This window comes from Leopardus geoffroyi, chromosome A3, assembly GCF_018350155.1.
Source record: "Leopardus geoffroyi isolate Oge1 chromosome A3, O.geoffroyi_Oge1_pat1.0, whole genome shotgun sequence".
Classification (NCBI taxonomy): Eukaryota; Metazoa; Chordata; class Mammalia; order Carnivora; family Felidae; genus Leopardus; species Leopardus geoffroyi.
Window position 1 is genome coordinate 64,523,907 of NC_059336.1, and position 13,062 is coordinate 64,536,968.

The 13,062-nt window shown below is 37.6% G+C and overlaps 1 protein-coding gene across 6 annotated transcripts in view; it reads left to right on the forward strand.

Annotated features, from left to right (window-relative positions):
- CAMKMT (calmodulin-lysine N-methyltransferase) overlaps nt 1-13,062 on the forward strand; it is a 411,053-nt gene that overhangs the window by 374,445 nt on the left and 23,546 nt on the right. For 4 of the 6 annotated variants that reach the window (XM_045445906.1, XM_045445908.1, XM_045445910.1 and 1 more), the window contains one exon: nt 10,650-10,724. The exons of the other annotated variants lie outside the window; for them this stretch is intronic. In XM_045445906.1, coding sequence (XP_045301862.1) covers nt 10,650-10,724 — 75 coding nt within the window. The remainder of the gene's footprint in view (nt 1-10,649; nt 10,725-13,062) is intronic. 6 annotated transcript variants of the gene reach the window in all.

Sequence of the window (13,062 nt, forward strand, 5' to 3'; positions counted from 1 at the left end):
CATTTCCCTTTTAGCTTTTCCTTAACAGTTGCATTGAGGTAAATTGGCATCCAGTAAACTGTATGTACAATTTTGTAAGTTTTGAAATTTGTGTATACCCTTGAAGCCATCACCACAATCCAAATACTGAAAATATCTCTCACCCCCAAAAGTTTTCTCTTGCCCTTTAACAATCCCTCCTTTTTGCTTCTTGAAGGTTCCTCCCTCCCCAGAAAACCACTGCTTTGTTTTCCCTCCCCTTATGTGAGTTTATATTTTCTAGAGATTTAAATAAATGGAATCATTCATTCATGCTTTTTTTTTTTTTTTAGAAAGTCAGTGTTCTTTCAGTCAGTAAGAATATTTTGAGATTCATCTGTGTTGTTGCATGGATCAATTGTTCTTTCCTTTTGGGGCGCCTGGGTGGCTCAGTCGATTGAGCGTCCGACTTCGGCTCAGGTCACGATCTCGCGGTTGGTGAGTTCGAGCCCCGCGTCAGTCTCTGGGCTGATGGCTCGGAGCCTGGAGCCTGCTTTGGATTCTGTGTCTCCCTCTGTCTCTGCCCCTCCCCCGTTCGTGCTCTGTCTCTCTCTGTCTCAAAAATAAATAAATGTTAAAAAAAAAATTAAAAAAAAATAGTTCTTTCCTTTTTATTCTTGAGTAGTGTGCCATTGTGTGGATGCACCACAATTTATTTTTGTTTTCACTCATCGATGAACTTTTCGGCTGTTGCCACTTTGGGGCTGTTACGAATGAAACTGTTAGGAATATTTATGTACACATATGGATATGTGGATATATTCTTTGTATGGATATGTGCCTTCACTTCTCTAGTGTAAACCACTTACGAGTGGAACAGCTAAATCATATAGAGACACATATGTAATGTTTTAAGGAACCCAACAAACTTTTCCAAACTGGTTCTACTATTTTATATTCCCATCAGTGCTGTCAGAGAGTTCTGTTTTGTCCGCAGCCTCTTCAACACTCGATATGGTCAGTCTTTTAAATTACAGCCTTTCGGGGCGCCTGGGTGGCGCAGTCGGTTAAGCGTCCGACTTCAGCCAGGTCACGATCTCGCGGTCCGTGAGTTCGAGCCCCGCGTCGGGCTCTGGGCTGATGGCTCAGAGCCTGGAGCCTGTTTCCGATTCTGTGTCTCCCTCTCTCTCTGCCCCTCCCCCGTTCATGCTCTGTCTCTTTCTGTCCCAAAAATAAATAAAAACGTTAAATTACAGCCTTTCTAGGGCACCTGGGTGGCTCAGTTAGTTCAGCGTCCTACTTTGGCTCAGGTCATGATCTCGTGGTTCACGAGTTCAAGTCCCGTGTTGGGTTCTGTGCTGACAGCTCAGAGCCTGGAACCTGCTTCGGATTCTGTGTCTCCCTTTCTCTCTGCCCCTCGCCTGCTAACACTCTCTCTCTCTCTCTCTCTCTCTCTCTCTCTCTCTCTCTCTCTCTCAAAAATAAATAAACATTAAAAATATTTTTTAAATTACGGCCTTTCTAATAGGTGTATAGTACTATCCCATTAGGGTTTTAATTTGAATTTCCCTAATTACTAATGATGTTGGGTATCTTTCCATGTGCTTATTTGCCACTTACATACCTTTGGAAAAGCATCTGCTCAAATGCTTTACCTACTTTTTTGGTGGGGGGGAGTTGCTTGTTTTCTTATTAACATACTCTGAGAGTTCATTACATATTTTTTATATGTTTATATGTAAGCTTACATGATATAACCTTTTATCAGATATATGATTTGCAAATATTTCCACCCAGCCTGTGGCTTCTCTTTCCATTCACCTCATAGCATCTTTCAAACTACAGAAGTTTTCATTTTAATGAAGTCTAATTTACTAATTTGTTCTTTTATGGGTCACGTATCTTGTGTCATATTTAAGAAATCTTTGCTCAATCCAAAGTTACAAAGATTTTCTCCTGTACTTTCATCTACAAGTTTTATAGTGTTAGGTTTTACATTTAATTTTATGACCCATTTGGAGTTAATTTTTTAATATGGTACAAGATATGTGTTGGAGATATATATATATATATATTTTTTTTTTTTGATGTGAATATCCAAATGCTAAAACATTATTTGTTGAAAATACTCTCCTTTATGCACTGAATTACCTCCATTTATTTAGGTCTTATTTAATTTCTCTCATCTTTTGTCAGAATTATCTCCAAGTATTTCATATTTTTATTCTACTAATGGTATGGGTTGTTTAATGTTATTGTGAATGGTATGGAATTGGAAATTACAATTTCCAATTAAGTGTTGCTTGTATAAAGAAATGCAACCGATTTTTGTATATTGGTCTTATATTCCATAAGCTTCCTAAACTCACTTATTAGTTCTGCTTGGTTTTTTGTATATTCTATTGGATATTCTACATAGACGATAGGGCTGCCTGCTAATAAAGACAGTTTTACTTGTTCCTTCCCAGTCTTGATGACCTTTTTTTTTCTTGCCTTATTAGACTGTCTAGAACCTCCAGTGCAATGTTCAATAGTGAGAGGAAGCATCCTTTCCTTGTTCTGATGTTTAAGGAAAAAAAATTCTAGTCTTTCACCATTAAATATGATACTGGCTGTAGGTTTTCCCAGATGACTTTTTTCAGGTTGAGGAAGTTCCCTTCTGTTCTTAGGTTGCTAAGAATTTTTATCAGGCATAGATATTAGACTTTGTCAGTCAATGCATTTTCTGTACTTATTGAGATGATATTTTTTTTCTTTTCTAGTTCATTAATATGGTGATTTATTATATTGATCAATTTTTAAACGTTAAAGCAACCTTGTATCCCTAGGACAAACCTCACTTGATCATGACATCTATATATATTGATATGTATTTATATACCTGTAGAGAATATATATATTTATTAATATATTTTATGAATACCTGTTATATTCTTATTATCCTCTTACTATCTGTAGAATCTGTAGTGATGCCACTTCACTCGTTCATGATATTGGTGATTTATGTCTTCTCCCTGTTTTTCTAGTCAGTCTGACTAGAAGTTTGTCGATTTTATTGCTCTTCTCAAAGAACCAGTGTTTGGTTTCACTGGTTTTCTATTTTGAAATTTTCTATTTTGAAATCTATTCCTATTTTGATTTTTCTATTGTGTTTTTGTTTTCTATTTCATTTATTTTTGTTCTAATCTTTACTTCCTTTCTTCTGGTTATGTTGAGTTTAACTTCTTGTGTGTGAGGGGGTGCTTTTTTATTTGTTTCTTTTGTTTGGAGTCTATTGACTTGAGACCTTTCTTTTCTGATATAGGCATTTTAGTGCTATTAATTCCCTCCATGTACTGCTTTGATATCATCCCACAAATTTTATATGTTGTATTTTCATTTTCATTCAATTAAAAATATTTTTCAGTTTCTGTTTTGATTTCTTCTTTGGATGCTAGGTTATTTACAAACATATTATTTATTTTCTAAATATTGGAGATTATTTATAGAGAATATTGATTTTTAATTTAATTACATGATGGGCAGGGAACATATTTTTATATGACTGGAAATCTTTTAACTTTGTTGAAAGTTAAAATAAGATCCAGAATGGGTAGGGGTGCCTGGGTGGCTCAGTTGGTTGAGCATCTGACTTGGGCTGGGGTCATGATCTCACAGTTTGTGAGTTTGAGCCCCATTTTGGGCTCTCTGTTGTCAGCACAGAGCCACATCAGATCTTCTGTCCCCTTCTCTCTGTGCTTCTCCCCTGCTCATGCTCACTATCTCTTTCTCTCTTTCAAAAATAAATATTAAAAAAAATTTTTAAGAACCAGAATGGATATATTTTGGCAAATGCTCCATATCTATTTGAAAAGAAAAAAGTTTATTCTGCTATTATTGGGTGGAGTGTTCTATAAATATCAATTAAGTCATGTTGCTCAATAGCATTGTTAAAGTCATCTGTAGCCTTGGTTATTTTCTGTCTACTTCAATTAATTATTGAAGAAGGAGTATTGAAATCACTCATTATAATTGTGGTTTTGTCTATGTTTTCTTGCAGTAATACCCATTTGGGCTTCAAATTAGAAGCTCTTGGGGCGCCTGGGTGGCGCAGTCGGTTAAGCGTCCGACTTCAGCCAGGTCACGATCTCGCGGTCCGTGAGTTCGAGCCCCGCGTCGGGCTCTGGGCTGATGGCTCAGAGCCTGGAGCCTGTTTCCGATTCTGTGTCTCCCGCTCTCTCTGCCCCTCCCCCATTCATGCTCTGTCTCTCTCTGTCCCAAAAATAAATAAACGTTAAAAAAAAAAAAAAAAGAAGCTCTGTTATTAAGTTCATATACATTTAGAAGTGTTATGTCTCCTTCTTGAATTGGACCTTTAACATTATAATGTGATCCGTTTTATATCCAGTAATATTCTTTGCTCTGAAATCTACTGTCTGGCATTCATATAGGCAATCTGGAATTCTTCTGACTAGTGTTTCTTGGTATGTCTTTTTACATTTAACCCACTTGTGCTTCACATTTAAAATACACTTATTGGGGTGCCTGGGTGGCTCAGTCAGTTTAGTATCTGAATCTTGATTTTTGCTCAGGTCATGATCCCAGGATCATGAGATTGAGCCCCACATCGGGCTCTGTGCTGAGTGTGGAGCCTGCTTAAGATTCTCTCTCTCTCTCTCTCTCTCTCTCTCTCTCTCTCTCTCTCTCCCCCTGTGCCCCTCCCCCGGCTCACATGCTTTCTCTCTCTCTCTAAAAAAAAAAAAAAAAAATAGATTCACTGTAAACTGCATATACTTGCATCTAGCATTTTATTTATTTTTTACTTTTTATTTTTTTGAGAGAGAGAGAGAATGCAGTATCTTAATCCAACTTGACACTGTGCCTTTCATTTGGGGGCATTTATACCATTTTTACTGAATACAAGTACTAATGTGGCTAGATTTAAATCTGTCGTTTTGCTTTTTGTTTTCCATTTGTTCCATCTTTTTCTTCCTCTTTTCATCTTTTTCTCCTTCCATTCTATTTTATCTCCTTTGTTGACTTATTAGCTATAATTTTGTTTAGCTGTTTTAGTGGTTACTTTAGGTTTTATAATATACATCTTTAGGGGCTCCTGGGTGGCTCAGTCGGTTAAGCGTCCGACTTCAGCTCAGGTCATGATCTCACGGTGTGCGAATTCGAGTTCTGCATCGGGCTCCGTGCTGACAGTTCAAAGCCTGGAACCTGCTTCGGATTCTGTGTCTCTCTCTCTGTCTGTCCCTCCCCCACTCATGCTCTGTCTCTCTCTGTCTCTCGAAAATAAATAAATGTTAAAAAAGAATTTTTTTTTAAGATTTACAGTATGCATCTTTAGCTTATCACAGTCTATCTTCAAGTAATGGGCCACTTCATCTACACTATAAAAACCTTATCATAGTATACTTCTATTACTGCCCTCCCAGTATTTATGCTATTGCCTTATATTTTACTGAGGTATATGTTATAAACTCCACAGTACTTGTTATTTGTTTAGCTAGTCCATTATATTTCAAAGAGTTAAATAATTTTAAAAATCTTACATATTTGCCCATATAGCTACAATTTTTGGTTCTCATCATTTTTTTCTGTTGATTCATATTTTCGTCTGGTATGATCATTCTTCTGCCTGAATGGCTTTCTTTACATTTCTTGTACTATAGATCTACTGATGATTAATTCTTCGAGGTTTTGTATGTCTGAAAATACCTATTTTACATTTTGGGGGAAAATATATTTTAACTGGCTATATAATTCTAGGTTGACAGATTTTTTTTTTTTTTCCCATTCAGTCTTTAAGGATGTCAGTCCACTGTCTTCGGACTTGCCCTTACTCACAAGAAATATGCTGTCATTCTTACCTTTATTTATATATAATGTGTCTTTTTTTCCTTTGGGTGCTTTTCAGATTTTCTCTTTATCACTGCTTTTGGGCGATTTGATTATTTGTGCCTTATAGTTTTCTTCATGTTTCTTGTGCTTGGAGTTGGCGCAATCTCTTGATCTGTGGGTTAATAGTTCTCATTAAATTTGGAAACATTTCAGCCATTATTTATTCCAATAATTTCCATGCACGTTCCCCCTTGCTTCTGTCCTTTGGAAACTCAAGTTACACATATTTGAGGTCATTTAAATTTGCCCTACAGCTCACTCACTAAACCTCTTTTAATTTGTTTCTATTCTTTGTTTCTATCTGTATTTCATTTTGGATAGTTTCTATTGCTTTGTTTTCAAATTCACTTATCTTTTCTTCTGAAATGTCTAATCTGCTATTAATTACACCTGATGTATTTTTTTCCTCTCAGACATTGTAGTTTTTGTCTTTAGAAGTTTGATTTGGGACTTTGAAAATATCTTTCTTGTTTCTATTCATTTCTTTAAATACAATGAATATCATTATAATAACTATTTTAATGCTCTTGTCTGTTAACATCTGTGGCAGGTTTAGACTGGTTTCAGTTGTTTGAAACCAGTTGCCTCATTACTGGTTGTGTTATTTCAATTCCTTGCATGCCTGGTAATCTTTGATTGTATGCCAGGTATTTTATATTTTATCTTGTTGGAATCGAACGTTTTTGTATTCCAGTAAATGTTTCTGAATTTTGTTCTGGGTCACAGTTATTTGGAAATAACTTTTGGGTCTTGCTTTTAATATTTATTAGGCAGAACCAGAGTAGCATTTAGTCTAGGACTAAATATTCTCCCCTACCGAGACAAGACCCATCTGAGGACTGTACCCAGTACCCTGTAAACTATGAGGTTGAATTGAAAATAAAGAGTTTAAACAATTTTTTCATGGATTTTTCCTGCAGAGGAGGAATTGGGAAATAGAGTTAAAACTGGAGGGTAAGTAGAGTTAAGATATTTTAGGAGAGAGAAAATAACTACGTTTGAATAGTGATAGAAATGATCCAGAACAGAGGTGGTACTATAGGACAGAGAAGGGAGAATTGCTAGAGCCATATCCTAGAAAAGATGAAAGAGGCTGCACCTATTATATAAGAAGAGGTACTAGATTTAGATAGGGGTATGGCATCTTTTTAAAATTTTTATTTTATTTTAGAGAGGGAGAGAGAGAGAGCATGTGAGTGAGGGAAAGGGATAAAGGGGGAGAGAGAGAGAGAGAGAGAGAGAGAATCTCAATCAGACTCTATGCCCAGCATGGAGCCTGACATGAGGCTCAGTCCCACGACCCCGGGATCATGACCTGAGCCGAAGTCAAGAGTTGGATGCTCAACTGACTGAGCCACCCAGGCACCCCAGGGTATGGCATCTTTAATTCATCTATGATAACAGGCAGGAAGGCAGGGTATATGGGAACAGATGCTGTTAGGAGCATAAGTGTGGTGGTGAGAGTATGTGGAAGTTCTCATCTGATACCTGCAATTTTGACAGTAAAGTAGGAAGCAAGGTGATCAGCTGAGAGTGAGGGTGAGAGAGGAAGTGTTAGCATTTTGAAAAGAGAAGGTAGTGCAAAATAGCCACCTGGGAGACTGGGGGAGTAAGTGGACAAGGGAAGTCTAAGTATAACTGTTAGACATCACCAAGAGTCCACTTGGGGTTCATGGTTATGAATTTAAAGCAAAGCCAGTCAGGATGCTTTTGTGCTTTCTCCAATCACACTCAGGTGCACAGGTGCAGTCTCAGAGCAGGCAGAGGGCTGGATTTAACAAACAGGAGGGAGTAAGAAAGGGAAAAGGGAGTAGAAGAATGAAGAATGGTTGAGATTAGAATACCTTCTGGGGGGCGCCTGGGTGGCGCAGTCGGTTGAGCGTCCGACTTCAGCCAGGTCACGATCTCGCGGTCCGTGAGTTCGAGCCCCGCGTCGGGCTCTGGGCTGATGGCTCAGAGCCTGGAGCCTGTTTCGGATTCTGTGTCTCCCTCTCTCTCTGCCCCTCCCCCGTTCATGCTCTGTCTCTCTCTGTCCCAAAAATAAATAAACATTGAAAAAAAAAATTAAAAAAAAAAAAAAGAATACCTTCTGGAAGGAGTTAGCTGTGAAAGGGCTGGTCAGAGAGTAGGTCAGGATTGTAGTTATTCATAAAGACAGGGTCTTGAACAGTGTTGCTCAACAAATAGGCCATACACTGGAGCCAATATGGGAACTGCATGCTACTCATCTGCAATGAGGTAAGTTCAGAAACTGAAAGTAAACGTTTAGGAACACTACTGTGATATCCAAGCATATGATCGGTGGACTTATATTTAGAATGCCTTGGCTTTTAAAATCTCATCTGTCTATTAATTTATATTGTATTTTATAAAAGGGTTGGTCTGCAACAGATTGGGTCTAAAAAACATAACAACAAAATCTGGTCCTTCCCCACAGCTAAAATACTGCTCTAGTGTACATGACCATCCTATGAGTTATCTGAGAAGGGTGGAGGGCAAGGTCATTGGAAGAGAAGAATTGGAAGGCTCAGCTTCTTGAATATTGAAGTCACCATCGTCAGTTTCCTTCCAAGATGGAAGGTCTCCTGACTGCATAGCTCTAGCAGGCACCCTTCTCATCATATGCTACGTGAACACCGTAACTCCAGAATACAGTGTGAATGGTGTTCTCAAGAAGGTGGCCATTGTTCTCTCCATTTTACAGCTGAGAAGGCAAACTCCAAGTTCACATAGCCAGTCAAGGAAGGAACCAAAATTTGAACCTAGGTGTGCCTGTCACCCCAAAGCTGAACTCTGTCTATACACCACTCTTTTGTCACATGCTTACTGTTATGGGGATAGCATGGCCATAAGCCTCATGAGAACTAAGACAAATGCCTTTTGGGAATGTGTTGTGGTCCATGTGGCCAAGCCAAGCATTTCAGTTTCTTTTAGAATCACTCGTTACATCTGCTGTGGTAATCCACAGCCAATTGCTATCTAGGCCCCTGTCTCTCCAATTTGTCTTTGTTGAATCAAAGGCTGAAGCACCTCAGGAATCCAACATGCAGTACCCACCACAGGATTTCTTACATTTTCTGTTCATGTGCTTTAGTAACTACTTATGTGTTAGAAGCACTTTCTAAATAATGGTTTATGGAATGGTAAGATTATGAGTAATTTTCACAGTTTTCTCTTTTTCCTAAAATTTGTGCGACGGGTATGTTATTTTTATGATTTGAAAAGGTCAGGCATAGATCTATACTTTCAACTAGCTTCTTCATGTAGTAACTTTTTAGGACTCTTAGGTCTCTGATGAGAGCTCAATGGGCCCGGTTTCCCAGGGAGCTGGAGTTCCAGCTGCACTGGAGGCCTCAGCATTTCCATAAAAGTTGATATCGGTTGTGTCCCACTCTCCTCAGGTGCATGGAGTTTCTGAGGAATTAATCTAAAAACAAAGTAAGCCTTAATCTCTTAGGGCTTCCCTGGTTTTTCCATTCCTTGGCTCTCCAGTAGGCCCAAGTAAGTACAACAGTAGAGTTAATTTAGAAAGCTTGTCCAAGTGTCATGGCATGACACGTTCTTCTGGAAGGCCCTCCCTGGAGCTCTATTATGTCTGTATGCTTACACAACACATAGGACACAGCATCAGAATGATAGGTTTATGTATCTGCATGTCCTGCTCGGCTGCCATCATGAAGATACAGCCTGTGGCACAGCACAGGACCTGCGACACAGTGGGTGCTCAGTAACAACGAGTTGATGAGTGAATGGGGAACTGATGCTCAGTCTGTATAGATATTTTCGTAGTGATGTGTTTAATCTTTTCTGCTTTAAGAAATTCACTACCACTTGTGTATATTAGTGTATAGGGGAAGAACTTTTGGACTTACCGACATAAGACTTGTTTTTTTTTTATTCAAATATATGGCTTTTCACCCAGGGAAGATGGAAAAGAAATAAAGAACCCACCAGGAAAACCAAATATACCTGGACAGGGTTGAATGTGCTCACTCAGTTTGGTTTTAAATAGTAATCAAAGTAAAAGATAGGAGCACAATTTTCCTTTGAAAAATAGCACTGCAAATCACTTTTGATGTGGAAAGAGGAATCATTAAAGTACTTTAATGTGGTAAAATGCTGATTATCCCCATTATTAGTTAAAAGTAACTTAAAATCTTTGGTTGGCTTCATAAGCACAACTAGACTTTTTAAATATGTGCTATTAATTATTGTTGCTAATATGAGGTTTAAAACCTGATCCTCTTAGGGAGACTAAGTGGTAGGATGGGTGAATTTTAAAATGTGCCTAAAAACTAGAACTACCAAAAATGAAAGTTGGCTCTTCTTCCATCCTGCCAAATTGCTCATTCCCTCAATCAGAAAGGCAACTGACATGCCAGGCAAGATAGATACACACTAAGTTTCACATCATTTATTTTTATAAATTTGTATTCCAGTCAGACGGGGAATACTTTGATCTCAATATGTACCTCATTGATGTTAAGAGTCTAGACTCATTGTAATGACTATGGTAAAAATAAGATGCTTTTCCCTGGTTCATCTACAAAAAAAAAAACTATAAAAACTAGCACAAGCTTAACTATTGTATCTAAATAGAGAATTCTTCCTCTTCTAGATTTGAAGACCAAATAAAATACAGAACAGACAGTTACTTCCTTAATTTTTTTATTATACCTTTTGAAATAATTTGTATATACCTTTTAAATAATTTCAAGTGCCACAAAAAATAATGTTAATAGCTCAAAATCAAAAGTTAAAAAAAAAACCCTAAGTATAATTTTTAAAATCTTTTTCTCCTCAAGCGTTTTACGATGGGATAATGAGACAGATGTCTCTCAACTGGAAGGACATTTTGACATTGTTATGTGTGCTGACTGGTAAGTACATAAAAATCATAAAACTCCTGTTAGAAAAAATAGCTTTGCTGGAGTAATTGGGCTGTGCTGCTTTGCTGACGGCTAAGCCAAGTCAACAAATGAAGCACAAAGCCACCTTAACCTCAACAAATTAATATTCATCTCCATGTGACAGTTATAAGGTAGTCTTCTATCACACAGTAACTTCTACCACATTATTTCCCAAAGATTGATTTTGAGAAGCATTTCCATTTTCTGGAATTGCCTCTGTTTCATGCTTGACGTATCAGTAAATGGACGACTTAGGCAAATTGCAAATAATTATGGCTCGGAGAGGAATAGTCTGGAGAAAAAGGAGTTTATCAACACAAACAGCTCAATTAGCTTACTTCTTAGGAGAGATCTGACTATTGAGATAAGGGAATATAGGTACATGTGTGTACACGCACGTATATGCTCCTACAAATAAACGTATTTGTGGAATATCTTCGGGGAAATATCTTTTCTTAAAATGTATGTTTGTTATCTAAATGTTCAATGTATTCAATTATGATATTTAATTATACACAAAACAGGAATTATAAAATTACATTTTATTGTTATGCAAATAACATTAAAATCTCTGTCAGGTGCCTGCGTTTTAAAAATAATTTACATTAGATATTTTGTCTTCTCTTTTAGCTCAATCTACTCATTGTTAATGAGAGTCTGATCCCAAGTTGCAGGATAAATATGTATCAAACCTTAATAATTATTTCAAATATTCTTAGGTATTTTCTTCATGCACGTCGAATAAGAATTATTTCACCATACGGGAACGTTGACAGTTCTAAAGTATTTTTTTTCCCTGGTAAGAGTAAGATGTTATTTGTCGTTTTATCATGGTTTTATGACACTTTAGATTTGAAAACACAAGTTCGGATTTTGAAGAAGTTCTGTTGTATCAATCAACCCAATTACGAGATCCGGAACCTGGAGAAAACTTTCCCCAGAGAGAAATGGAATGAAATTTTCAGGCCGTCATTATTATTATTATTATTCTAAATAAGATTTTCAATAGGTAACTCTTCTACGTAAGTCACTGGAATGAGATTTGTTTCTTTTTTCTTCTGAAAAATACTTCTCAAGGGAAAAGAAGGAATTTGTTCTATTTATAGTTTTCCATGGCCTTTTAGTGTCTTTGCACCCAATTTCAGAAAACCTTGTTCCAAAAGAGGGAGAAACAGATTTTGGACTAATCGTTGGTATGGTGCCTAATGTTATATCCCACATCTGATCAAAACCAAGGCACTAAAACTTCACCATACGATTTGAGCAAGTAATTTAGTAACTGCCTCTCCTCACCAAATATGAGAAAGGATCCTCAAGGTTTCATTGCACAGGTGAAGATAATGCTGGCAGGATTAGATGAGATTAAGCATGAAAGATCAGAGAGCAGCAGGAAGAGGGAAGCAGGGAGGCATCTTCTTGGAGGTTTAGACAGGGTCGCAGGCGTGGGCTCTGATATGTGGAGAAAGTCAGGTCTGGCTGGGAGATTTAGAGTTAAATGTGTCCCTTACACAAATATCAGAACAGCCTGGCTTTGTCAGACCTTGTGCTATGGACACTCACACCATGTCATCCTATTTGTACCAGAGAGACAAGCAGCGGAAGTAAGATTTAAGCTCTTTTCTGATTAATGTTCTCAGTTAGGTTAAAAATAGCCACACAGCATGTTTGAGAAATAGTCTTTTTTTTCCCCTAGCGAACAACAGGGTCACGTACAACCGATATACATAATGCATATTCAGTTGAGGCTTTCATTGCAAATGCATAACATAGCACAATGTTAGATGTATACACACACACACAGACACACATCCAGGAGCTATGTGAGTATTTACGGATTCAAATGAACTAAATATACCAAGTTTTATTTTACAAATGGCTTTTCTATGCGTGAGTTGTTAAGTTTTTTTTTTCCCCCTGGTGTCGTAAGTGCCAAAATGTCAGCCTGTTTATAATTTCCCATTTGTAAATGTGAAACATTAAGCTAGTCTCACTGCAATGCCGATATTATTTCCAAAAGAAATGCTTTGGTAATGGTCTCTCTTCATATTCACAGGGATGGGTAAGCTGCTTAGAAACTTAGAAAGCACAGTGATATTTTTAATATGCATGTTGTACACATAGCAGTGAAGCAAAGGCTCCGTGAGCTCTTTATGTCCTGACGGTTTGGTGTTGCTCTGTCAGTGATTGGCGTGGGTGATGCTTCTGGGGACGGGCAGGCAGACCATGCTGCATTTTTTTCCCCCACAATGTTACAGAGGAGGGGAAAAGAAAAAACAACTCTCTTTAGACACCACCTCCCAGATGAAAC